Consider the following 23795-nt stretch of genomic DNA (forward strand, 5'->3'; position numbering starts at 1 on the left):
AGCTTTTGTTCCTTCCTTCTGAAGCCCTTCATGTGCCATATGTGGTGACTATCTTGAGAACAAGACTATATGGAGCTAAATACTCTATTTGGATAGCTTGATACTTTGCCGTATGACGTAAAATTGGGACAGTTTAGCTATCTCGGGAACATAGGTCTGCTTTAAAAAAGGTTTCTCGTTATTTTTATCTGAGTGCGATCCTAACTCGGGTAAATCCGCTTACAGAAGTCTAGTTAATATTGAAAGGCAAACAATGAAAATTACGTTCGCCTAGACCCGGAATATCGTATTCAAATAACCCTGTGTTTCCTTAAATTGATCTGGGTAGGGTATATAGCGTAAAAACAGAAGATTTTGCACAAATAAACGTCTTGACTCAGGCTATTCAAAATTTCTCACACCATTAACGTTATCGCCCCAACAGTCCATTACCTATATTTTCTTATGTTCCAGTGTCTCTCAGCAATGCCCCCCGGCGCAGTCGGCGCGGCGTGGCGCCCTACAGCGAGTCGCAGCGCCCCCTCACGCGATACCTGCCCGTCGATAGAGACGACTTCGATCTGCGACGACACGTCGAGTCCGCCGGTCAGTAACTATCACTCTTGTTTACTCCATAAGCAAAGGACTGGATCAGTTCTTATCCCGCAGTTTTACCCTTTACTCCATCAAGCAAAACAGGAGATGAGACAGGCGTTTTCCTTCTTTCTTTAAAACTTTGGGCGCACTGCTTGGCGTGATTAAGTCTTCATCTGCCTAACCTTTTCCCAACTTCATGATGCGGTCGGCTTTCCAGTCTAACCAGGTACAGCTGAGTACAAGTTATTTACATAGGAACGACTGCATATCCGACCTCCTCAACCCAGTTACCCGGGCTAACCAAAACCCCTCGGTATGACTGGTTGTTAGACTTTCTGGCTTCTGACTACCCGTAACAACTACCAAAGTTGTTCTTAAAACAGCCGGGACCCACAATCATGCCTTCCAATAACAAGATCTAAATCGTTTGATCATCGAACCAGTCTTTCTTTCATGAAATAGATGCCATTGAAATTGACCTCCTTAACATATTGTTGTACATTGCAGGTCACCAGATCGAGGTGTGTCCGTACGTGTCGGTGACGCCGACGTCGTGTCGCGGGTATCTGCACAAGCTCGGTGCCAAATTCCACACATGGTCCAAGAGGTAAGCCACTATGTGAAGATACATTTACTTTATTTCTAGTGATAAATATAACTGGTCATGACATGTCGCCTGATCTCTCTCCGGTCGTGTCGGATTGCCGACCCATCGCGCTATGAGAGTGAAGGAATAGTGAGTGCACCTGTGTCCAAGCAAATGTTTGTGCACTATAATATGTCCTGCGCAGCTGGCTAATTTCCTTATATGAAACAGAGTATAAATAATCTTTATGTGTTGTGTTTCAGGTGGTTCGTTTTCGACAGAGAAACGAAAACGTTCGTCTACTACTGGGACAAGAGTGAGAAGAAGCCCAGGGGAGGGGCCTACTTCCAGGTTTGTATCATTTATAATATTATAAACTTAAAATTAGTTCCTCATCATCATCATCAGCTTATCACAGTCCACTGCTGGACATAAAAAAATCGATCTCAGTGGCCACTGAGATCGATTATTTTTTTATTCCATTTAAATTAGTTCCTATTTCACACAAAAATGGTCAAATCCAAATAAACAGTTTTTTTGGGACTTCTAGTACCTTGTGAACTTCTACCTATATACATCATCTAGAGGTTACGTTTTACCCTTGTGTCTGAGTATTCCCTACGGTCGAAATTTCTAATATAATACTGATGTACAACCCTTTCACCCCGCAGGTAATAGAAGAAGTGTACCTAGACCACGGTAACACGTCAAAATCACCGAACCCTTTAACGACCTTCATTGTGAAGACCAGACAGCGTCGGTATTACCTCATGGCGCCATCAGGAGAAGCGGCCAGGATCTGGATAGACGTCATCTTCACGGGAGCACAAGGGTACACCGAATATCTAGAATGAATCGCGTCCAAAACTTCTAGGAGAAAAATTTTACGACAGGTCAAAAGTTTGGGAGAGTAGGGGATACAAAATGTGCTGTTTCGGCAGTTTGAAGTTTATTTTCAGTCAAATAAATGTCTAGGTAGTTTCACAGTTGCTTTGGAAAATATCTAGATTGTTTTGTTTCGATCTTTGGTCTACACTGTGTGGGCCAAAATTAATTCCTGGATAGTGTGACATCGGTTTTGGTGATTGCAAAGTGTAGGCTTGGTGTGCAGATTGTATTAGATTTTTGGTCTAAACTGCTGTGCAGTCAGTATAGACTTTCACCAGCCTTTGTAAGCCTTCAAATTAGGTTCGTTCCCGATTAATTCTCCACGTCAAATATAGTGACGACATTTGTCGGTGACCCAAGAATTCAATATGTGTCTCGGTTTCGAACTAGATTATTCTCAAAATTAGACAAATCACCTTACTTCCTAAGCGTGAAAATATTACTTTATTTGTTATATTTTATTTTTATTGGTATTGAATATAGCAGTTATTTTCGACCAATTGCGAGTGGGTATCTTTACTTCTTGAATCACGCTTCTAAAAGTCTGTTTAGTTTGTCTTTGGTATGTCATAGATTATGTTATATGGTAACATTTTCATGTTGCCAGTTACTTCTGTACTAAACAGATTTTTAGTTAGAATGTAAGGGGGTTTGTTCATATGAAATACTTATACTGGACTTAAAAACTGTTGATAACTCGAATGTGTATTCTGCCTTATAAATTGGTGATACATATTTTGAATTTGAATAAGTCATGACAAGGAGAGAGCAACTATATAAAAACAAAATATAATTCACGTAGTTGTTCCTCAATAAAATAATACGATCTTCATTTTACTGCCAAAAAAAGGCTCGATATCAATAAAATCATTGTAAAACTACCATTTCACATAACACCCGTCCATTATCAACTTTACCCAAGTCACAAAGTAATAGTACTTACAGAACTAGCTAGCTAAAGTAGAAACTCAATCAGTACCATAGATTTTAAGTACATATATGTAATTAATTCTGTCAATTATTGTAGATAGGTTGTGTTGTGGTGTTTTTGAAGGAACGGTTAATGTGTAAAATTACCAGATAATTCTGGGTATTTAAAGTATGTAAAATATCTTGAAAAAACGAGCTCAATATATGAGTTGAACTTTTTAAAATGAAACATAACGGTTCAAAACTTTTATTGGATACTAAACGTATCTAAAATAAGGCAAAATGAATCGTATTCCAACGGGCATAAGACACGGTATTCCGTGGTCTGAAATATTTTATTGTAACACGAGAATTTTATCTTATACTATACCATATTATACATACGACGCAGTATTTTATCTATACATATATTTTGGTAACTATTTTAATGATGAAATGTGTCTCGATTTTAGCAATAAAATTATCAACAGTAACCGGTTTATGTACGAAATTTTCGCCACTTGGACTGGTAATTTTCTGTATTACCCGGTTAGTCTTGATAATAACTTCATAATCAAAGTGCCAATTTTTATTCGCCAGTAAGATACATAACGGCAGCTATTTTTATACAATTTACGATAAAAAATCGGATAACATTGGTGCCTTGTATAAGACTGAATTCTATACAAAAAATAAATCAAAAATGTCTTACCATTTATATAAGTAAAATAAAAATCCTTGCATGAAAAGTAAAATATAGAAAATTAATTTTAAAAAGAGTGATTTTGAATTTTCGTTTTATTCCAAAAATATCGGTATGAGTTTTTAAATATGAAATTATGATTAATTTGTGATTTTGTATGTAATATTTCTATTTAATTACGGTGGAATTTAATGCATGGGTATTTTAGACTAAAAAAGTAAGGTTTATGTCTGTCGAATTTTATTTGCGATCTTAAAGGACTTATGCAGCTGAAGAATTCTTATGAATTTATCATTATTTTAAATACACCAAAAATGTCTTATATAAGATCGCAATTTCAACAATAGTACTTATAAATAAGACTTCACCACCCGTTGAAGACTAAAAGCATTTTCTTAAAACATTTATTTATTATAAAAAGTACATAAAAACACTGAAAAGTTTTCTTTTTTGTGAGCGAGTCTCACAAGAATTGTAAAAAGAAAAAATCTTGTGTATAATTATTTTTATTATTTATCATTTGGTGCAAACATTGCCATATGTTGCCAGGTGTTTACCATCTCGAAAATATTTTTGTAAAATATTCTGGTTAGAGTAATTTTGCACGCTTAATGCAAATTATGTTACCGTCTAGTATATAAAATGTAATAAATGCGTTCAAAGCGGATCGTTGGCTTATTTTGCATGCCTACCGCTTTTTTTATGATTAAATAACGTAGCCAGATCAAACCCCAAAATTAATTTATTCCTCCAATAAATAATTTGTATTTTTTGGTCTGGCTACACCAGCTTTTAAATATGGCATCTATACTAGCTGCCTCAGATTTTAAGTTACTAATTAGAACTAATGAAATTATACAAAATTACCGTTTTATGTCGTAATTATTTAAGTACAAAATTGTGATTACTTATCGAATCGTATTACCAGTGTAAAAAATCATTTTATAGATTTGCAACATTGTATTTTCTTGCGTAGTTTAAAGGGCTGATACCAATTTTACTTTAGATTTAAGAGAAATAAATCACATTGTATTATTAACCTAATGAATTAAAGTTCATTTTATCTTAAACTTTGTTTTATTTCTGGGTGGCTCACATAAAATTCTACAGAAATATTCAATATTTTACATATTTGTATTCTTTATACATTTTTGCTTTAAACATCTGTACCTATAATGGTGTCCTAATTAATTGGTTTGGTTATTAAAATTAATAATTTCAAGCCGGCTCATGTCATGAATTGTTTTATTAAGAGCGACCGGCTGAGGAGTAATAATTTTCTTCCTTTGGTTCCTAATAGCCTAACAGGTTCCTAAATGTAGTCTTAACATTACCCTGCCCGGTATGCGGACTAATCCTTACCTAGTTTGTATATAACTAGCCGTTTTCCCGAGGTTACACCCTCGTCTAAGGGAAACTTCTACCCACACCGGGATAATATATACCTAGCCTATGTTACTCGGGAAGAGTAGCTTTGCTGTGAAAGAATTTTTAAATCAGTTCAAAATACTAAGACAAAAAAAGTTTCGTCTTTATTATATTAGCATAGACAAGTATACGCAATGTAGAGGTATATGTTAAATCAGCCCTATTACACTTTCGGGCACTGACCTCTATATTTATACACTGGACAGGCTGCTGTCAACGTGCTTTTGTGCCCGTTTGATAATCGCCATTTTGGCGCTGTTAGACGTAGCAAGTGTCCGTGGTACTAAAATTATTTTACAGTGAACCAATGAACAAACACTTCTCTCACAGCCATTTGAAATTATACGTCAAAATTAGTTCTGTGGACACTCGCTTAGACGATATTGGCGCTTCAAATGGGCACAAAAAAATTGCTGTCAAACGTACGGAACAGCCTGTCCAGTGATATATATAGAGGTCAGTGCTTTCGGGTCATGTCGCATTATAAGTACTTCTCGTACTTAAAAGGATGAGTGTACGAGAGACAACTGTAAGTTGGCAAAATCAACCTTATATAATTTTCTAAATAGAAACCCCAATACCTTACTGTCAACGTCAATTCTGTCATTCTTCGCTTACGTCAACAACCCGCAACCCGGTGCAGAATCACATTTGACATTAGTGTTCCATTTAAAATAATTAATTCCTGCAGCCGTAAAACTTTTATTTATTGCCAAGACCACGAATTGAAAGCTCAGTGTTTCATTACTTCTCGAGTGCAACAAAAGTTTACACGTGCAGTTTGTTCGTCCACAATTTCACACAGTAAAAAGTTGGGTTGACCAAGTGATCGGAAAAATATAAGGAAAATGGAAATTGTCAAGAGAATCCAGCAATTCATCAGCTACTGGTACGTTCGGTACCTTTTGGTAACTGAACTGTACATGGTCGAAACCTGGGAGAAGGTTATAGTGCGTATCCTTTTTAAAAACATACAATATTCCTTGATAATTGTAAGTAAAACCCAATTTTGATCTAACAACTCGAATTTTATGATAAATAAGTACATTTTTACATACAACTTTGTAGAGAAACCTATAAGGTTTCTCCTATGTGGGAAAACCAAAGAAACAATAGTGCATTTATTATCTAAAATAAATAAATTTGCTTGTAGGTATATATTGTAGTAAGAAAACATAACCCACAAAAAGTGACTGACATGCTCTACTGGTGTTGCGAAACAACCTTCCTAATATTAACACAATTAACAAACATTTATAGTAGTTAACAAGTTCTTCATGCTCATGATTTCAAACAAAATAAGGTCAAATCAAAGTTGTACTATTTCAGACTTATTTTTCAAAATCATAAGCCTTTATTTTTTAAATTGCAAATGTTAAACATGCTCATTATAAAACTTTTAACTCGAATGCAAAAACTTGATTCTAAAAGGATTGTAAAATTAACACAAAAAATAATAATTAAGGACACAAACTTTCTCTGCTACTTTCTCTCAAATCAGCTTCTAAACCGGTTTTCTTGTTTATTGATTTATGAACTCATTTCCTTGCTGGTTATTTTTATACAAATAATCATAATAGATTCTATTAATGTAAATGTATGATTTAGTTTATTATATTAACAAAATTAAATTTCTGAACCAATTTAGATTTAATTTAATACAAGGATAAATAGAACTTTGAAAACGCCTCTTCTGTCAAAATAAAGAATTAGTAGTCCTACTTAACCCTGTGTACCTTTCTGATTCATTTTTGATATCAGTAATGCTTATAGATAAAATATCTTTATTAGTCATAAATACCTATCATTCCGTAACATTTTCCTGGTAACACTGCAAATTATTTTTAGTCCTTTTGACAAGCAAACAATACTTAGTATGCGAAGGAGCCAGCCAGATAAACGTTAAATGCCTTTGTTTATTTTTGTTAAGGGATTTTTCAATGTCATAAACTTCCATTGATTGTACTTTTGTGAGTACAAAACAATGTTTTTATTTTGAATGTTAATGTAATATTGTTGCCTTATGTGTAACTTATGATTTCTTCTTTGCTTTCCTCAATACAATAAATCTGCAGAATAGAATATATTGAAAAAAAAAATGTATTCAGCATGTTAAAGGATAAACAACGGAACACATTTCTAGCATTTTTAGAATTTTTGTCTGTTTATCTAGTTGTACAATAAAATCCTTAGCACACCACAGACATCCTGTTCGCCATAATCTTCGGTCTATTCTGGTACTTCAACTACTCCATCATCATGAGTGGCATCTCTCAACTCCGCAGCTCAACTTCACATGACGTGGAACAAGTTTTATGAGCAGCCATCAACTATAGTTACGAACTCAAGTTATTGCTAAATTATTATCTTAATAATATGATGCTGTAGGATTAATTTAATTATATTGTAACCTTTATTTTAACATTTTTATAGAAGACACTGTAAAATAATGGTATCTGTATTTAAAAAAAAAGGTAAAACCTCCCATGTAGCAATTGAAAGAGAACAAAAATATATGGCAATGATGTTATAAGATTACTATATTTTTATACAAAAAAAAATTTGAGTATTACTTCTCGCAACTGGATAAAAAATAGCCTTTATGTACTTCTGATGTGAGCTTTATCACAGCCAGTTTCATTGATGTCAGTTTACCTGTTTGCGGGTGAAGGAATAAATAAAACATACAATTTTCCGCCTAAAAAATATCAAAATAGTGTGATTAATGGTGGGCTCTTTATCTTTAGTAGAAGTGATTTTTAACTTTATTGTAAGAGGCAAAGGTTCACATACATAAAAAAAATTGTATTACTGGAGTCTCACAATTGTCATTGCACCAAGTGACCTCTGGACCTGAAAGCTTATTTGCACACAAAAAGAAGCTTCAGTCTACCGGTATTTTACCATTTAAAATGGAACACTAAAAAAATATTTACTAATGCTGAAAATATTTAAATTTAATATTGTTTATTAGATCTATAGCTATAGTATATCGATAGCTATATAATTAATCATTCATATAATTCATAGTTATAGTTAAAATTATGAATTGTATAATACCCAGGCACCAACTATTTTGTTTACAAATAAAAACACTTGTTATTTTCGTGATACCTACCTAAACAGACCTTTTTTATATATAGGTACATAGTATTCAAAATGATAAAGTATGCACATAATCTAATGTAAGTTATTTAAATGCATCTAATTTTCATTCCATGTTTATAATTGTTACCAAAATAAATAATTTTAATTTATTCTCTAATTTGTATTTTTTTTCGGAAACCTCAAAATCCTGCCAGCCTCCCAATGATTAAGAAAGTGAATATAATGCAACCTTCCCCACACTTTCTAAAAAGCAACCTCGCCAACAGTTGGTGACTCCTCCGTGAAGAGTTCCAGATTGTAGTTTGTAGTACAAAGTCACAAAATAGTTGCTTAGTTCAAGCTTAGAACAATTAGTTGCCCTTTTAAGATAATGATTGTGATGAAATTGAATTATATTTCTTGCACTTGTGTAACTAAAATTGCATTTGATTTTTAATCTTTCTGAATGTATAACCATACAGGACATAGAAGGAAATAAAACGAAATAAATACCTTTGCGAATTTATTGGTTCAAACTTTGAGATAGCTAACACAGTAACCATTGCTATTGCGGAAGGATTCTGGCACTTTCTGAGACATTTTCTGTAAATGCGCGAGACCATTGCTAAACATGCCTTTGGAAATTTCTGTGGTCACCACCCCAGGGTCTGAAACCCAGGACTCAACTTCCTCGTTCATACAAAACTCAACTTTAAACAGGATTTTCGTTACAGAAGTTGATTGCAGCTCAATCTTATCATTTAAAATTGTATCGACATTATTTCTAAGCACTTGCAATTCTTTATCCATCACCCAGATAAGTAAATACTGTTTCTTTGTAGCAGAAATTGTGCATTCAAGTACTATCTTACACATCACAGTGTATTGGAAGCCGAGGTTGAATTCTCTAGTCATATATTCTATTGTGTATATAAAATCATCTGTGTGTATGTCTTGTACTGTTTTGTGGGCGAAGACGACAGTTTCGGCATTATTTTGCTGTAGTTTTATTTCTGAATTGTATAATTTGACTGTATCTTTGTCTTTCAGTCCGAGCCACGCGAGGCATCTATTGCAATGATACACTTCTCTTTTAGAGTTGAATTTGTTAGTCTTATCGGATAGAACACTATTGTTGACCACGAAAAACGTCAGTCTATATAGGAAATCAGTTTTATTTGGTTTGATCACTCCGTCTGAGGGTTGTGGAGTTTCTCCATGACTGTGACTATGACCATGTCCATGGCAAAACCATTCCGACATGTCTAAATTAGCAGTTGGTAACTCTAGAACTCTGTCAAATTTCACACAATTCCCCGACACCACGTTAGAACAGTTAGCACAAGTTAATTTCAGTTCTTCACCAGCTTTCACGTTTAATTTCAATACACTTCCTTTGGCTGGGCTATCAAAATTGTTAGCGGATAACAATTCTTTATAAAAATTGCCTCCATTCTTGGGTTCAGTCAGTATTCTGAATGATATGGTACTCTTATCTATTTTGAGACATGACATAGAGTTTGGTATGATCTGACAATATTGTCGTACAGGAATCACACAGGTGACCTCATATTCATCTTCTGAATAACAGTCAGAAAGACTTTCGATGGAAGAGAGACTGTCTCTTCGTTTTGACTTATCATAATCGTCTTTATAATAATTAAGGACGATACAATTGGTTTGTATACTTATTTTCAAATTACAATTCTTGGTAAAATCGACTCCGGTCGTTATAAAAACGTTGCAACTCCTCAATCTGGAGCGTAGCTCAATGAAAATGTTTTTGATCAACATTTTTGTTTTTTATACAAATTACGCTTATTAATTACTTATCGATTAATTCGATTTTCTCGATACTTGGTTTAATTCTGTGGACGTGTCCATTGGTTTCGTAGATGTTGAAAATGTTATCCATTTCGCGAATGGTGAAGGGTAGTGTTGCTCTCTGGTAGTAGTTACCGATCATTTCGATGTTATCGATAACTGTGTCGAGTAGATGTGCCTTCTCTGCATAGATGCCTGGTGCCTCGTGACGTAGGTACGTGAAGTGAACGTGGAGGTGGTAGAATGAAGGTTGGTAGTGGAAGTAGATGCGCAGCTGTGATGACGGCACGTTGTACTTTTCTAATATCTTTTTCTGTAAAACAAAATAAATATTTTATTGGTTTTAGAAATACCATTTCAGAATAAGGCTATAGTTCCTTGGGACATGGGAAAATTGCAAAATTATTAATTTAACGACATCATACAAAACCATTAAATATTTGATACCAATATTAAACTTCAAATCGGAACTGAAGTTTATATTTTCTGTGAAAATAGGCTAAGACCAATTTCTGTCTAATTAAGAAAATAGAAACCATTTCCTACCTTCCCCTCGTCCCGAATCCTTTTCAACAACGGCAGATGACTCTCATCCAAGTCCCTCAGAGACTTGATCCCTCTCCGTCTCACTATAGCAAGTAAGTACAGAGTCTCTTTAGTGACCCCGTCCCATTTGAGGTCTGGAAGTAGCACAAAGCCGTCCTTCTCACAGGGATTGTTGTATACAACTCGGTCCTGCTCGCTTTTGCCTTCTAAGATATTGTATACCCACTGGAAAGAGATAAGTACTTATTTAGTAAAGACAGGTAACAAGTTTAAAATGGGTGAGCAGATTGTGATGAATATAATGTAAAGGTTTCGGGGTGCCGACTAAAGTATTTTGACGCGCAAAAGCGCTTATTTTTCAGTAAATGGATTTGACTTTAATATGGCTTTCAACTAAAAAAATCCAAATTGGTTCATCCATTTAAGAGCTACAGTGACAAAGACACGCACGGATAGACCTAATTGAATATAGCAGTCAAACTTAAAACACCCTTCTTTTCGCGTTGGGGTAAAAAAAATATATTTAAAAAACTTTTCTAGACATATGATAACAATTTTGTTTTACAAACCAATTATTCAAACATGCGATAAAGTTAAATATACAGAGAAAGTAAATAACATAATCTTTTATTTACATCACACTAAAGTATATTATCTCATACAATATGTCAAGTGAAGTGAAAGGAGATGCAACAAGCATATATTGCAGTTTTGCACTTATCTAACACACATGTTGAGTGATAAGGCAATACGTAATAATACACATTTAATAGTACCTTGCACTCTGACGTACGTCATTACAACATGTGTCTCTACAATAAAGTAAGTAAAGTAAAGTAAGTAAAGTTTTTATTTATCCACAGTTACATAGTTTGCCTTAAAATTAACTTAGGTACATTGATATGGTGTAACTATATTTAGTAGCAGACATTGGTTTTTTTGGATCGGCGGTCCCCAAACTAGGCTAGGCCTGTATCTTGGGAGCCCGAGTTGCGGTTACAATGAGTACTTTTGTCGAATTATAGGTCGTTGTTTATGTGGACAAAGATAGAATATAAAAATTTAAACAAGACGTAAAAGAAAACTAAGAAAGTTATAACTAGTTGGAGCATCTTCTAAAAAAATAAAATTGTCTCGTTCTAGACATTAAAAGTAAAATAAAATATGTTAGTAAAAAAAATTAAAATTATAACAAAATGCTTAATTTAAATCGAACTTAGCTTATCAGTCTCAAAAAAGTGAGTGCGCGTGTGTATGTGTGTGTTTGTGTGTGTGTATGTATGTGTGTGTGTGTGTGTGTGTGTGCACATGCGTGCGAAGTATGCTAATGCATCCTTTCGAGTGTAGATTGTGTTGTGAGAAGATTTTCTGTCTCTTCATATGAGAGTCCTGTTAGCCATTTTTTGATTATTTTCTTACACGAGGAAAGTGTCAGCTCATTTGTGTCGTGCGGAAACCTTCTGTGAACGTTATTAAAGACAGTTGTGTGGAGATAGGTAGGGCATCGTCTGGTTAAGAGGGAAGTCGTGCGTGGTATTGGGATTTTGAATAAACGTTTTGAGGTGAGTGTATTGTAGTCTGTTCTTTTTTTCAAGGTTTTGTATGTGTGTAGGTATGCATTAAGAATAAATAGTTGGCGGACACGTAGAACTGCAAATTCTTTATATAGGGTGTCTGTTGGGAAGAGCCACGGCTTTTTAAGAAGTACTTTGATCACTGCCCTTTGTGCTCTTTCAAGGTCTATGAGTGTGGTTTTTCCCGCTCCTCCCCAAACAGATATACCGTATTGAATGATTGATTGGCATATGGCGTAATATACCGTGAGGAGTATGTCTTTTGGTGTTCGGTCTCTAAGTTTTTTCATAATGTATATTAGTTTTCTTACTCGACCTGACAGAGATTGGATGTGTATTTTAAAGGATAGATTTTCATCAATGAGGAGGCCTAGGTAGCGAATAGATTGGGTTCGTTGAATGTGATCACATGAACAGGTTTCTCTTGATGTGTTTGGAGTGCATGTATGGAATTTAAGTGAGAGATTAGGAGGTGGACTGGATGTTAGAGTTTTGAAAAATGTGATTATTTTGGTTTTTTTATGTTAAGTGTTAGCAGGTTGTAGTTTAGAGTTTGTGCTACTGTTGCTAGGCCTTCTTCAGCTAAATTAAATAAGTGTTCCCAAGTTTTGGAATGAAAGATTATGACAGTGTCATCAGCGTAGGATATTAGTTCTGCGTTCGGAAGGAACAATGTCTTATAATATGTTACCGGATATATCTACATACACACATATTATGAAACAAAATTTTTAAACTACAGAGCTGTCTGCTCCTTGTTGATCTTAATCTATAGCTGATCTAGAAATTCACAGCTGCTATTTATCTATGAAATCTTAAAAATGTAGATCAAAATCAAAAAGAACCTATCTATCTATACTACATTTGCTAGGATTTTTTTACTCTACGATAAACGAAATTTAATATACATAATTTACTGTCGCATTGAACCAAGTTTTTGATTAAGTTATAATATATAAATTTTATCAATATTGTCTATCTTTAATTAAATACCTTACCAAATGTAATATTGATTCAAATTACACTTACGCTGTTTCTTATGAAAACTTATTATTACTGAGTACCCTAGTACTGATTTATTAATATTTTTTACACTGTAAGCAGATATGTGTGTGATGAAAACCAATTATTTTATAATACTGTCAGATCTTGGTGTTTTAATGCAACTGAACTTTAAGAACAATAGAATTATACATCAATTGTTCCATTACTTTGTTACAGTATTGTTTCAGTTCTTATTATAAACAAATACGATTGGTAAACACAGTGACACAATAATATTGGGAATTAAAGGATATTCATTTTGAATAAGTTATCTTATATATGTCACATTTTTAAATGAGATGTACTAGGTGCACAAGAAATATCTTAGAAAATTTTCAATATGCAAAAATGCAAGTGGCAAAACAATGTGTAGGCAGGGACTTTCACTACAGTATCTGTCTGTTATTTGAGAAATATACACTAACTAAAGCAAAACGAACAAGATTTCTACTAATGTTTGCATGTAAATGTATATCTATACTTATGTAATAAACTGAAAACATTTTTTGTTGTACCTTGATTTGTGCCTAAAGAAAAATCACTCTACCAATTTAAAAAAAAAAAAAAACACTGTTGGAAAGCTACACTATCCCTTGGCTACATTAATTTTATTTTGGGTATGGGGAGTGTTTCCTCCAAGATATGAGTGAAACCACGGAACAACAGTAAAGTATCATATTTGAACTTAATTGCATATTTGTGAGTAAAAGATGATGCAAGAAATTATTCACAAATCTTACATGTTAAAGTACATATAAATAAAAGTAAAAATTTACCTGCAAATTAAACTGTTCCTTCTCAATATGAGGTAGAGTCAGCTTGTTATAAAGCTCAGGCGTCTCCAACACAATGTGCGTCTCTTGCTGGCTAAACTTGGCTATATGCTTCTCTGTAGCGGGGTAGATTATTGACGTCTTTATACCTGAAATGTTACAGATTATATTTTAGTGATGATACAAACATCTTGATGAAACCTGGACTATTAAGTCTGAAATCACCAACCCGCATTGAGCAAGCGTGGTGATTAATGCTCAATCCTTCTCTGTGTGAGAGGAGGCCACAGCCCAGCAATGGGAGGATAATAAGGCTGTAACAGGTATGCCTTTGACCAGTATCTCAACTGATGGCAAGGGCAAATGTGGACAAAGATGGATCATGTGTGTCTAGAAATACATAACATATTTATTCAGTGTTTTGACCAAAGTTGGTTTGAAATGTTTTTAACCCCCGACGCAAAAACGACGGGGTGTTATAAGTTTGACGTGTCTGTGTGTGTGTGTGTGTGTGTGTGTGTGTATGTGGCATCGTAGCTCCCAAACGGATGATCCGATTGTAATGCGGTTTTTTTTGTTTAATAGGTATGTCAGTCGGGAGTGTTCTTAGCTATGTTTGGTGGAAATCGGTTCAGGTCTTCAAGGTCATCAGCTCGTTTGCTAGATGTGATAGGAATGTTACACGCTCAGTTTACTTGCAAGTATATGTGGGATCTGAAATTTGAAACACTAATGTCTTTTGGAACCACTGAGCTGGTCTGCTGTTAGGGCACGAAGGTAGGAGACGTAACCCTGAACTGCCTTTTAGTAAACCCATCGAGTTTGGGCTCGTTGAATTTGTCTTGACGAGTTCTCTTCATGTTTCTGATTGACGAGAACCTGATGCTGGAAATGGGATGTGGCGGATTAAACCTTGGAATGCCGGAATGAAACGGATAAACCGATTTATGGGTCATTCTAAGTTAAGAGGTAATTCGTTGTATGAAATGGCGGCACGAGTTTTTTTTTATATATTTTTACTTAAGTATACATTTTTAAATGTAAACGGCTACGTTGAAAACGTATACAAAGGGTCCAGTCAATTTTTTGGTTTTTTCTCGTTTTATAAGTGACCAGGGGAAATACACAATACAGGGGAGAGACAAGGTGTACAGGGGAAGATACTTCATGAACAGGGAAGAGATAAAAAAAATAAAAAGGTTAATTTTAAGAATCATCTTTATTTATTTTAATTACGAATTATTTATTTAAGAAACAAAAACAAAAAATTATCTTTTGAATAACAGCATAAACTTGAAATATGGAGAGAAAAACCAAAAATTCGTAGAAGACGTTTAGCACTCCAAGATATAAGTAATGCTTTTGTAACACCACCATGTTCAGATAATGAAGGCCCACCGCCTCCTCAAAATATAAACAGGCGAACGCAGGCAGCACAGCAAAAGTCAACTTTTTTTTTAACTACGTCAAAAATCGCCCGCTGTGGGTTAGCAGCGGTGCGGGAGTGTCAGATTCTTACTGACTAAAAACCGGCCTTTTATGTGCCAGGGCTGGGGTATCTCTTTCGAACAACCCGCAGCCCCAGCAGGCCTTGGCCCTACTGGGCCCCGCTGGGGATGCTGACATCTCTTTCAGGAGCGCGTGGAACAACGCTCGCCGCCGACATGGATCTGTTGTCTAAAAATAGACATGAGCGATGAGCCACCCGAACTCACCGCCCACAGACCCACGCCTATGGTGGCCGGGAGTTATCTCGCGACACCCGGCGCCCGTGGTGTCTACCTGCTCCAGCGCGGCGGCCGGGATGAGAGGTGCGAACTCTCTGACGTTCCGTCGCCTCCTTTTCGAGCATGACTGCTTCGCAGAAGAAGGCGACGGCATCCCATTCCCTCTCGCCCCGGACCATGGCCTGAACCAGGGCCGGACGCGAGAGGCCGCCGCCGCCTAAAGCCTCGACGAGGACCCGGCGGTGCCCTTCCCACGCAGGGCACTCCTGGACTGTGTGGTCCACCGTGTCCTCGGGGCTGTCCGCACAATGGTGACACCCGGGCGCCTCCTCACGACCGATTCGATGCAGGTACCTCTCGAAACAACCGTGTCCGGTGAGGACCTGCGTCATGCGGTACGTGAGGGCGCCGTGACTCCTCCCGAGCCACTCCTCAAAGAGGGGACTTACCGCCACTATGGTGGCGTGCCCTGCACTGGGCTGCGACAGTCGCTGCCTCCAGGCCACCATGAGATCGCGCCGGAGCTCCACCCGTTGCGCGACAACTTGCCGCGGCAACGGAGTTTCCCCCCGGCGCTGAGCCTCCTCGCGCTAGTCGTACAGGCGCAAGAAGACTCTTGCCTCCAGATCCGACGGTGGCAGTCCGGCTAGTAGCCCAGCTGCTTCGCGGGAGATCGTGCAGCAAAAGTCAACTCGAGCAAGAAAAGAAAGAAACCTGAAGATAAAAAAACAAGCGCAAGAAATAGATCCACTTAAATCTGCAGCCCAACGCTACAAAAAGAACAAGTACAACGATGAAATACTTATCCGGGTCATTTTTAATTCTTTGATATCGTAATCGTTCTGCTATCCTCTTCTTTTCAAGCCATTTTTCTGTAAATAAAACGTAATATTGTATTGTAAAGCTAAAATAAGCATAACGCCAAGTAAAGGATTAGAGAAAACTAGAAGTATTAATGGAAACGCGTAAAAATGTGTCTCCCCTGGACATTAAGTATCTCCTCTGCCATCGAAAGAGCCAGGGGAAATACGCCAGGGGAGATACATTTTCGATAGAAATCTAAAATAGCCGTAAAAGTATTTCGCGCACGTCATTCACACACAAACATAACAATGTACACACTATTCATAGTAAATATTGAAGTATATGTTAGTATTTTAACAAAAAATTACAATGTAAAACTTACCAGAGGAAAGACTGCATTCACATAACTCTTCTGCACCCAGCGAGTAGCGTGATCGAAATGGCCGATAATAAAGGCGGCGCAGTTGCTTATGCGCCGTTTGCTGCTAACTTCACGTTACACACTATGCATTCAAGGTCACAACTTCTACAGACTAGGAGATCAAAACTGATTTTTGAACGAAAACAAAAGACCAGGGGACGAGACACGAAACTCGGTGGACAAATTTCGGTGTTCATATTTTTTTTAAAGAATTGGAATAAAAGCACTTTTACTTGTAAGATACTATTACTAAGTTTACTGTACCTATAAAATTAAAGAGTTTAAAATAATTATTGAATTTTAATACATTCATAATTACTGATTTATAAATAAAGTCGGTTTGGGGACAGACCAGGGGAGAGACATTTTTCTTATATTAGAGCTTATTGTGACTTAATTACGTACATTTCTGCAATAAATTTTAGTGACCACGTAGGAAACATTTAGTTTTAAGTGATAAATAGGTTATTTGTAAAGTTTATTGAAAAAAAATGTATTTTTTTGTTGTTGCCATCGAAAGTACTTCTTAACTTAGAATGACCCTTATATTTTTGCCGAAAATCTAGAATGTCCAAAGGTTAATCTTTATTGTTTCTCAATCTGTGCAATTCTCCCAGAGCCAGTTTGTCATGAGGATTGTTAAACAGCTTCCTTTGGCCGAGATCGCATATAGCGACCCCATCTTACGATAAAATAAATTAAATGAAAGAAGGAAAAATTAAGGAGCTCCTTTAAAAAGCATGAAATAAAATTAAATTATAAATTTAAAAAAACCCCCGACCAAAAAGTACGCAATAATTATGACAAAGGTTAAAAACGCTAAACCCTATAAAAAGCAAAAAATAACTTTTAACACTACGTAAACTAAATTTTGACGTGTCGGGGGACCGCTTTTTACCTTCATAAATACTTACATAAGTAAATCAAATGATACCTACCTAATTACAACATTCGTTTAAAAAATAAGCACGTATCTAAAGTAATGAATTAGAGCGGTCCCCCGACACGACAAAATTTAGTTTACGTAGTGTTAAAAGTTATTTTTTGCTTTTTATAGGGTTTAGCGTTTTTAACCTTTTGTCATAATTATTGCGTACTTTTTTTGGGTCGGGGGTTTTTTTAAATTTATAATTTAATTTTTTACAGCTGTTGTTTGAAAGTGTAAATACTATACAAGGTAGACTTTTTATGCTTGGAATATAATATACAGTTTCTTTGAGCAACATCATGCTGCTGAAGTACTTGCAATACCTGGATAAAAAGTAGCCTATTTCCATCTCTAAGGTAAACCAGCTATCATAATTCTGAGTTTTGTGTAAAAGCATAAATATGAAACTCTCAGTTAATACTAGGTACACCAAGAAAAGGTACAAAAAACTGTCCCCTATTTCTGTTAAATTCCAATAGGTTTTTTACATTTACAATATTAATATGAATGAACCTAGGACATTTGAATAGTTCCCCCACTACAAAATGCAAATAAAAGAAACCGGTTTACAAGAAAGCAGAACTTTAAAATTATCTTATTGACTATTTTTAAATGTAATTGAAAAGGTGGGTGACCTCTTGACAAACAAGCCAGGGTGACTTATTGAAGTTTTTTCTACTTACAAGTTTATTTTAACATCTGTTTAGGAGAACATATGTTTACGTTTTCTGTGATCAGTTGTGTAGTTGTCCATGTAGACAAGTCAAGATTAAATAAGAAACATGATGTTTGAAACACTCTTAAAACATTTGGTTAATTAAAAAAAATATATATTTTAGGTAAAATAAATAAAATTCAATTAAATCTAAATAATTGTGTTGACTGAATCATTTGAATCAAAATATAGTTATTCATAACTTTAACAATACCACTGTCACAGCTATAGATTCATGGTGTACAAAAAAAAAACAAATCAGAATTTAAGATTTCACCAGAAGTTACTCAATCAACACCACAGTTAATTATCTCACACTAAACAAAGGCTAAAAACGTCATAATTCTTATGAAATTAACTAAATTGTAATTAGTATGCTTATCGTACCTTATCTGACCCAGCTGGCTGGCCAACCACACATTTTTTTCAACCAATTAGCACAAGGAATTACCAGTTGAACAATATTACGAAAAATGTACCATATGGCACGAAATACGTGACGTAAGGAGGAAATTCAACAACAAACTGAGTAAACTCATTGAATCTACGCAGCACGTCGATAATAAATGAATGTTACATGCAAGAGTACAAAAATACACGACTGTAAAAGGTGACTAATCTTATGTGAAACAATAAGAACCTTGAGTTCTCGCCACTCACCGTTTAGTGACGAGCGCGGGAAACACTCGTAATTTCCGTAAATGTCGTTCTGGAAGAATGTTTTCAGTTCCGTGTCTACGGAAAAGTAACCATCATTATTCAAATCTTCTTCCTTGAAAGCATTTTTCTCTAAAACAAGCAAAGCCACGCCACTTTTGTCTTTGAATTTTCCTTGCACACAGACGGTTTTCCTAAACGTGTTGTTGTTTAATATCTTCTCTGTTACAAAGTCTTTCAGTTCTAACTTATTTTCGTTCACACCATTATCATTTTCATGATCAATTTTAATTTTTTTGCTGCTAGGTTCCGAATCTGACTTTTGGATATTACTGTCGGACATTTTGTAACAGAGTTGCCACATGCAATTAATTAAGATATATAAAATGAAGAAAGCGATAAGTTTTTAATACAAAAAGAATTATTTAGTTTTATATGTGAAATCAGAATACTTTTTAACCTTTTAAAATGATGAAATTAAAATTAATATCTGCACACTCCAGCAAGATCAAATTGCATATTTTATAGCGCCATCTATATTCCATTTGAGTGGGCACTTAACTAAGGTCAATCTGTTTAAAGGACTTTTTAACAAAAAGATAAGAGAAACATATTATTCTAAACCTTAATGTAATGATTTAATTGACTAAGCAATTGTTTTTAGGCACATTTTATTTTTTGAACTAGGTTTTTAAATAAAAAGTCATATCAAAATTGTTTACTTAAGTAACTGCCCACCGGCCTACTCAAATGGAGTATAATTTTAAGTTTAGTTATTTTATCCTGCAGGCCGTCAATCAATTCAAATATGGACTCCGCTTAAAAGGAAATATGTACGACATTTAAATACTTAGTTCAATAAATATCTAATAATATGTAATCACACAATTGAAAAGGTTTATTAAAAACAATCGATAGATGGCACTGTAAGTTTAGTATACCATTTTCAGCAAAAAATACCCGCGAAAAAATCGCAACAACATATTGTGACTTCATTTAAATCAGTCTATTTTCAGATGTGAATACAGACTGTATTAAATGATTACAGCAGCCTGCAGCGGTAACTCACGGACAAAGCTCTCTGTAGTGATGAATTGATCGCTTATCGTCGTATGTCGGAGTACCGGACAATAGGACAACAAATAGGACCTATTCACTATACCGACGGGTTTATAGGATGTTTTCAAAAAGATTTTTGACAGATTTTAAACTTTATTTATTTGAATTTCGACTGGTAGGTTGAAATTAAAATGTTTTATTTTTTTAATGTTTAACTAACTGTTTTCCTACTTCAATATTTACGTTAGGTGACATTGCGCAATTTTATTGATCGTCTAGAGATCACCTTATTTTATTTATATTGAATTAAAATATTTTTTGTTTTTATAGGTACGGGGCACTCTGATCCTGTGCTTCATTATAAAGTCCGTTTCTCATCAATTAAAAAACGTATTTATCTTAAGTCAGTATTTTTAACTTTTTAATCTTATCCATAAATCCAAATTGAAACCTCCTGTACACACAAAACGGCCACATCTTCATAAAACGTGACCGGTGACCCTACACGACGAGATCAAAGGTCAGGCCAACACTTATTTTATAGATCAAATAACTTTCTTTTATAAGTTGTACGACTTTGTCTGGACTGCCTCTTGGTTTTACCCATGTGCAGTCTCGGGGGAAAATCATTGGTAAACATAATAAAGAACATATCAAGCATACATACTTAACATTTTTTCTTTGTGAAGACTGAAAAAGGGAGAACGGAGGGGGACCGTAAACTAGTCTTAGGACACAAAAAAAACCACTGGGCAGTATTGCGTAACAGACGGATTGAATTTATGAAACAAAATAACACCAAATTCAGAACAATATCTTTTTTATAGATAGCTTTTAAAAACCTCTAAATGTTCAATGACTTGTTTACTTTTCAAATGAGATAAAGTTATTATTATTGTTATCGTTGTTCAAAGATCATGACGGTAATTTTAAATTTAATCTTACAGAATCATTTACAATACACAAAACACAATAACATAATCTAATCAAAAGCCTGAACCATATTTTTATTTTTATAAAAAACTTTAAAAATGGGTTCATTCAAAGTTAAGCAAAGGCGATGCATTAAATACAGCCTATTCACAACCTCGTTTCATTGCCTCTAGGGGCAACCAATCTCGTAAATAAAGTGATTCCGAACTCGTTAGTGGCCAGTTACATGAGAACCAACTCATCTAATTGTGTTTATAGTAAAATAAATAAAATTAAGCTGTTTGTGATTGGTCACATAGTGCTATGGCGGGAATTCGGTACGATTTTGATTTTTTTAGAAATTTTATTATTCGTGATTTTCAAAACTTTCAACTTTCAACCAATTTCAATATAGCTACATTCTAAATACCTAATTAAGATACCTATGGCTATAGGTACGTACCTCATAATAGAAAAAGAAAAATTGGTACCTATTTTTATAAAAGACTAAACTTAGTTTTAATTAAATATTTATGCATATGGTGTATTCGTAAATAATCGTAGACTAATGCAATAATCTTATTATTCATAAAATTACAATAAACGTAATATACGAATGCTATACTTTACTTTTAATTAAAAATATCAATTCAAAAAGCCCAAATATGGAGTTCCTTTTCGTAAATCGTTTTTAATGGCGTAATTAAGTCATCTTTATTATATGTATCTACAAGTTTAACATATGTATAGAAAATTTAAGTTTCTTATACCAACACCCACGGAGTTCTATGAAGTAATAATATTGTAATCGTAAAAATATATGAGTTGTACAATAAAAGTTAATGAATTGAAATCATAAATTGTTAGTTAGCCGGTTCAATAACTTAAGACAGTTTTAAGTTAGTATGCTTTGTAATTTCCTTTTCATCATCAGCCTAGCCTTTTCCCAACTATGTTGGGGTCGGCTTCCAGTCTAACCTGATGCAGCTGAGTACCAGTGTTTTACAAGGAGTGACTACCTATCTGTCCTCCTCAACCCGTTTACCTTGGCAACAAAATACCCCTAGATAAGACTAGTGGTCAGATTTACAGGCTTCTGACAGCCCGTAACGACTGCCAAAGTTGCTCAATGACAGCCGGGACCTACAGTTTGTTGTGCGTTTCGAAACATGGTCATTGGTGTCCAAGATATACTTACTTGGAAAAGTCACATTAGTACTTGCCTGACCGGGAACCTCATACATGTCTTTACCCACTAGGCCACCACGACATTTCTATTATGAAAGTACCTAAATGAGTGGACATCATAAATTGTTAGTTAGCCGGTCAATAACTTGAGACAGTTAAGTTAGTTTGCTTTGTAATTTACTTTTCATTGGCGGAATAGGGACAATTTACAGGGTTTGATATAGTAAATCATTGATAGATATTATTATCTATTAGCTGTTTCCCACGGTTTTGCCCGCATCATTCATCTTTCATCCTGATTTCGCACTTAGATAAAATGTTCAAGTAATTTCATCAATATCGATTCGTATGTTTTATATCATCTCCCGAGCCGCGACTTTTTACTTTGTATATAATAGTATTACTTAATACCTAATTAAGCAACCATTATCGATAATGAGTCGCTCCACAATACGCATCATTACGATCTGTGAGTGTTAATAAAATCGAATTCATTAGCTCTCGATATTTAGGTTTGTTCCGCTTTTATCTTGTGATTTCACTCGTGTGACTTTATTTCCAACTTTGCGTTTTGCTCCTAACCCTACCACCAAGAATTAATTTATTTATTTCTTTATAATAATTTTATCATACGGTTTATTAATAACATATTATGTCTAATAGGCCTGTTTATGTGTTACTTATAGAATGGAGTCTTGGTTATTCTTACTTAGTCTATTTACTCATTTATTTTTGCACTACTTACATATATTTATTTAGTACGTATATACCTATCACATAGTTACGTATGCATTTGTGATATTATAGTATGAAGAATATGTCAGTACTTAGGTACCTATGGTTTAGTCCTAAGTGGACTACAGGATGGAACATCATTGGATGAAATCGGAACAGACCGACTTTTATATCGATTGCAGGGCTATGAATCGAGTTAATTAAGTTATTCGAAAACCTTCTACAGCTTACTTTCTTTAATTATTTCGATCTGTATTTTATTATGATAACGTGTTATTTTTATTAGTTTTTAGTATCTTTGTGAAGCGAAAAGGAAGGTGTTAATATTGGAGCATCTACATATTTTTATTTATAACGGAATGTAGTTTGAAGAGATTTTTAAGATTATTTTCTATCGGAAGCTATGTAGGCCTGTTTTGGAAGATTAATCAAGTTTGGAATATTTTACATATGCCGCATTATCATATCCCGGATGAGATCTAGACACACGGCAGTGTGTCCGCCAAGTTCGAGCAAAAAAAGCGACACACCGGCCGTGGGTTATATTACAGGAACCATTTCGGGCCAAATTCGACCCCCCTATAACTCAAAATCTATTTTATTTACGCATATCAAATTTCTAGTATCTGTTGAGACCCCCTCACTTACCTAAAATACAAAATTTCATTAATATACCTATTATAGGTCTTGAGATATTGACGTCAGAAAATC

The 23795-nt window shown here is 34.9% G+C and overlaps 4 protein-coding genes across 5 annotated transcripts in view; 2 read left to right on the forward strand and 2 right to left on the reverse strand.

The window, feature by feature from the left end:
• Positions 1-4732, forward strand: part of LOC110381191 (uncharacterized protein) — a 107520-nt gene extending 102788 nt beyond the window's left edge. For both annotated transcript variants that reach the window (XM_064042481.1, XM_064042482.1), the window contains 4 exons: positions 454-585; positions 1084-1183; positions 1426-1513; positions 1834-4732. In XM_064042481.1, coding sequence (XP_063898551.1) covers positions 454-585; positions 1084-1183; positions 1426-1513; positions 1834-2016 — 503 coding nt within the window. In that variant the 3' untranslated portion in view covers positions 2017-4732. The remainder of the gene's footprint in view (positions 1-453; positions 586-1083; positions 1184-1425; positions 1514-1833) is intronic.
• Positions 4733-5684: 952 nt separating this feature from the next.
• Ghi (ghiberti) lies at positions 5685-8355 on the forward strand. Its single transcript, XM_064042431.1, has 2 exons — positions 5685-6044; positions 7294-8355. Exons 1-2 carry the CDS (start codon positions 5939-5941, stop codon positions 7407-7409), a joined length of 222 nt encoding a protein of 73 aa, XP_063898501.1. The 5' UTR covers positions 5685-5938; the 3' UTR covers positions 7410-8355.
• A 334-nt stretch (positions 8356-8689) lies between these two features.
• On the reverse strand, positions 8690-9971 carry LOC126056881 (uncharacterized). Its single transcript, XM_049851533.2, has one exon. The coding sequence runs from the start codon at positions 9969-9971 to the stop codon at positions 8709-8711; it is 1263 nt and encodes a 420-aa protein (XP_049707490.2). The 3' UTR covers positions 8690-8708.
• A 31-nt stretch (positions 9972-10002) lies between these two features.
• Positions 10003-19565, reverse strand: LOC126056883 (m7GpppX diphosphatase). Its single transcript, XM_049851538.2, has 4 exons — positions 19194-19565; positions 13942-14087; positions 10548-10772; positions 10003-10314 (listed from the first exon to the last, which is right to left on the reverse strand). The coding sequence occupies exons 1-4, from the start codon at positions 19552-19554 to the stop codon at positions 10003-10005; spliced, it is 1044 nt and encodes a 347-aa protein (XP_049707495.2). The 5' UTR covers positions 19555-19565.
• Between the last annotated feature and the right edge of the window lie 4230 nt (positions 19566-23795).

This window comes from Helicoverpa armigera, chromosome 28, assembly GCF_030705265.1.
Source record: "Helicoverpa armigera isolate CAAS_96S chromosome 28, ASM3070526v1, whole genome shotgun sequence".
Lineage (NCBI taxonomy): Eukaryota > Metazoa > Arthropoda > Insecta > Lepidoptera > Noctuidae > Helicoverpa > Helicoverpa armigera.

Bases quoted from the DNA above. Each gene is read 5' to 3' on its own strand.
- LOC126056883 (XM_049851538.2), bottom strand. From the start codon at position 19,554: ATGTGGCAACTCTGTTACAAAATGTCCGACAGTAATATCCAAAAGTCA. The intron at 14,088-19,193 runs GTGAGTGGCGAG...GTAACATTTCAG, and splicing joins CCCGCGCTCGTCACTAAACG to GTATAAAGACGTCAATAATC. The intron at 10,315-10,547 runs GTAGGAAATGGT...TTTGTTTTACAG, and splicing joins GGATTCGGGACGAGGGGAAG to AAAAAGATATTAGAAAAGTA.
- LOC126056881 (XM_049851533.2), bottom strand. From the start codon at position 9,971: ATGTTGATCAAAAACATTTTCATTGAGCTACGCTCCAGATTGAGGAGT.
- Ghi (XM_064042431.1), top strand. From the start codon at position 5,939: ATGGAAATTGTCAAGAGAATCCAGCAATTCATCAGCTACTGGTACGTT. The intron at 6,045-7,293 runs GTATCCTTTTTA...AGCACACCACAG, and splicing joins CTGGGAGAAGGTTATAGTGC to ACATCCTGTTCGCCATAATC.